The 4,152-nt window shown below is 36.7% G+C and overlaps 1 protein-coding gene across 2 annotated transcripts in view; it reads right to left on the reverse strand.

Moving 5' to 3' along the window:
* Positions 1-129: 129 nt before the first annotated feature.
* Positions 130-4,152, reverse strand: part of LOC106810552 (oxidoreductase HTATIP2-like) — a 7,613-nt gene continuing 3,590 nt past the window's right edge. For both annotated transcript variants that reach the window (XM_014813934.1, XM_014813933.1), the window contains exons 2-6: positions 3,574-3,731; positions 2,667-2,777; positions 2,400-2,537; positions 549-610; positions 130-350 (exon numbers count right to left, since the gene is read on the reverse strand). In XM_014813934.1, coding sequence (XP_014669420.1) covers positions 140-350; positions 549-610; positions 2,400-2,537; positions 2,667-2,777; positions 3,574-3,731 — 680 coding nt within the window. In that variant the 3' untranslated portion in view covers positions 130-139. The remainder of the gene's footprint in view (positions 351-548; positions 611-2,399; positions 2,538-2,666; positions 2,778-3,573; positions 3,732-4,152) is intronic.

The raw sequence follows: 4,152 nt of genomic DNA on the forward strand, positions 1-4,152 counted from the left end.
TTAGATTTCAAATTTAAAAAAAAAAATTAATAAATTTTTTTTTTGGAAAAAAAAGTTTAGGGTCGGCCCTAATAATCTAGGGACGGTCGGTCGACCGGAAACACACCTATTTTTTTGTTTCAACAACATTCCCTTCATCTTATTTGACTGTGGCAAGATTGTGAATTTCCTTGTTGCATAGCAACTCCTCACTCTGGTTGCTTGGTGACTGCACATTGTTTATCATAGCCACGGCAACCATCTCTATAGGGGTGGTGATGAGTGTTGGAAACATCCATGCGACTGGCTTTAACATGAAACGAAACACACCCTCTCCTGCCCGTCGCTCCTCCCTGTCTACCAGCAGTACCCTGCAATGTAGCGAAGATACAAGTGTGTTACAAGAAGATCAATGATGTCCTCTGTCGACAACAAAAAGACTTGACCTGCACCTGCTGCAGCTCCAACTATCACAGAATACGAGAGCATTACAAATTCATAGAAGCAATAACAGTTATAGCCATGAATGACTGGTATGATTAGCAAACATTTTACACATAATTATATACCCTGGTCGAAAAATAGAAAGCTTCTCAAATCCGACTTGCTTGCACTCTTCTTCAACCTGGCCCTGCAAGAATGTAGTCATGTATCAGGGGTACACTATGTTTAATTCAGATATACTATACTACAATATTATATTACATTGTAATATTTTTAGATGGTCTGTACTACCATTTGCAGAAGTAGGATGAACATGATTATATAGCAACATCAGAATACTATAAGTTACTAAGTAACTACAGTTCTCCATCAGAATAATATAAACAAATATACTTGAAAATCCATTAAGATTAGTACCATTTAAATACCTTCTGTTAATGACCTGGGGCCCTTTGACAGGAAAATCGCAAAGTTAATGCTGATGTTGCCACTGAGATCATATCTGTACGACTATTGTTAATTTTACAAGAATTGTGTTGACATAAACGTATTGCAGCTACGACAAAACTAATGACAACAGAAAGTTAGTCATTTGTAATTACATGACTGCTGAGTAAGTGGTATAAAAACTCAAATTCATGTATATTTATTGTACATGACAGACACATGTGCATATTACGATAGTTAATCAGGTATAAATAATAACTGTGAAAAGCAGCATGATCGTGTTTTTATTATGCACGGCAAGAAATAGTTTCACATGATAACACAAGACATGACCATCTTGACTTGACAAAATATCAAAAATAATAGAACAATTGCCATTTGTAAATGTATTTTGGTACGCAATTTAGGACATGTGATGTTTCTGTAATTTACATAAAAAACAGGTTCTATTAAATAATATAAAAAGCAATCACTATAATCAGTTTTGTTGTGTAACTGCATTCTTTACATCTCAGTTTCAATGTTAAGTGTCTAGTGTTAAGTTAGTTCAGTGTTAAGTGTCTAGTGTCTAGTGTTAAGTTTCAATGTTAAATGTCAAGTGTCTAGTGTAATAATTTGAGTAAAGTTAAAGGCATATACTAGGCCCATTGATTATGCAATGTTGACGAATGCTAGAGTAACTGGCACCTTGTGTAGTTAATAAGTACATAACCTTACATCCAAACGCGTATTAGTTTGTCCAATATCACTGCTGGTTACTAAGAAATGTCTAATTAAAATCCGCAGTCCAAGAAATCAGTTGTTTACAGTTTCAAACCGCTGCCGGCAAAGCGGGTGTAATACAGATTTATAGTGCATCGGACATTTTCGCACGCATGCTCGGCCGTACGCAATGTTATCATCAGTGATTTCGTAAACACGGACGCTCGTGATAAGGAACTTTTTGTCAGGGCTGTCCATGTGCGTCCGTGATTAGTACGTGTGTTTTACTCCATTTCCATGTTTAGTCCGTGGCTGTGGTTACACCGCTGACACCTCCATTTCAGCTGGCGTCCAAAACACAAATGTTTACGTCATCAGCGACTTATCGCTCGAGTCCTGGATGACATTTACGGCACGTAAATGAATATCAACAACCGATTTCAAGTCTTGCCTGTAATGTAACCAGCAGTGATATTGGACAAACTAATACGCATTAGATTATAAGGTTACATACTTATTAACTACACAAGGTGCCAGTTACTCTAGCATTCGTCAACATTGCATAATCAATGGACATATTATTCCTTTAACTACACAAGGTGCCAGTTACTCTAGCATTCGTCAACATATTGCATAATCAATGGGCCTAGTATGATTTTTACAGGATTTTTCATTCTCATAACTTTATGCTGTTTCTGTTAATGGTCTAGGAATAAAAGATATTGTTAAGATAAATTTTGTTTCTGACAACAAGCTCCTGGTATTAGAACACATTTTCACAATAAATAATTAATTAACGTTTCATATTTGTCATTTTATTGGCTCACCTTGATCTTTTTATAGAGCATGCCACTTTTTGCATCCGCACCCATAGATGACATCAGCACAAAATGCTTGCATCCTCCAGCTTTTGCTAATCTGGCTACAGCCATCACATAGTCATGATCAACTTTTATAAAGCCATCCTAAAAATAAATGAACAGATATTTGAGACAACTATGAATGTTTTGTGATTGTGACAGCATACAACTATAACAGAGCAGAAACCAATATACTATATTTTATTAATAGCATAAACATTTTAAAAAGCTTACAGTTCCAGATTTGCCTTTAGTCGTTCCCAAACAGCAGAACCCCACATCATAGCCTTTGAATGCATCAGCATGGTCCGTTTCAAGCTTGTCAAAATTGACAATCACTTGTTCCTAAAACAAAATGTATAATCAATACAGAAAAATCCAAGGCCACATTCCACACATCACATCAGGGCCGTAGATAGTGGGGGGGGGGGATATATCCCCCCCCCACTTATTGAGGTAGGGGATGGCATGTACAATCATCCCCCACCCCTACTTTCAGAAGGAAAATCAAGAAAAATTCCATATTTTACAGACACTAAATACTGAACATTTATCTACAAATCCATCATCACTACTCATACTCTCCTAATGTATTATTACACAAATGGAAAGTGACATACACTTACTGTAGAATGTCTGTAACTAGTTCCAAGAATGCCATTATTATAATAAATTATTTATAATAACTTTTTTATTTAATTAAACTCAGACGGTTAATTTTGGACCATTCCCCATGCATATGATTTTTTTTCAAAATACCCAAATCACGTCTTATCACTGCTCACGAAAGTTAAATCCCTGCTTTATTCAAAATTAGAATAGACCTATTGAGAGATGGGATATTGATTTTAACGGAGATTGAATGGGAAAAATTCAATTTCATCACACTTTTTTGGGGGTGGAGGTGCTGCAGACCCGACCAGAAGTATATTCCCGATTTTGTATAAAGGGTGAAAACATGCACTTTTTGGTTCAAACATTGTCTTTTTCTCATACTTGTTTTGTACAATTCTCAGTAAAATATATGTTTTATCAAAAAAATTCAAGGAGAGATGATTCCAGGGCTGTAGTTGTCAGTGGCAGATCTAGGGGGGGGGAGGGGGCACAGTGTGGGTTTTCTGCCCATTCACATTATACCCACCAGGTTATTGTAAGCATTGTCTTTGTTTTCCAGTTCACGCCTTGCAATGGATGCAACTTGCTTAAATGCATTTTTTTCCAATAGCATTTGAAGAAGGATCTTCCCAGTTTCTCCTGTTCCCCCAACTACGAATGCAGTTTTTTCCCCTGTCTGTTCCACTGAAATTAAAATAACACATTTAATCACTACTTACATAGTCCTAGGATGGAGTATTAATGCTTTATAGAAATGGAATAAGGTACTAGTGTTGCAAGTTTAAAAAACGTCAAGAAGTGGCGACGCCTACACTGTGCAGTGTGAATAATGTATAAGGTTATGTTCTGCTGTTAAATTACAACAAGTGCCGCAGAGCAACAGCGCTCACCTGACGGCAGGTGTTCTGATGCTAAACTCACTGGCAAACAAATGAAGAGCACCCTTCCATCACTGCGTTCGCGCTCAGAGCATATATATCTAGGATACTACCAGGAGTTAATAAAGACAGATTTGTCTTTATTAACTCCTGATACTACTAATACAGATCTAAAATCTATGATAGCTAGGCTTTGCTATACCGGTAGTACAGTAATAAAGATACAG

Source organism: Priapulus caudatus, unplaced genomic scaffold, assembly GCF_000485595.1.
Source record: "Priapulus caudatus unplaced genomic scaffold, Priapulus_caudatus-5.0.1 Scaffold451, whole genome shotgun sequence".
Lineage (NCBI taxonomy): Eukaryota > Metazoa > Priapulida > Priapulimorpha > Priapulimorphida > Priapulidae > Priapulus > Priapulus caudatus.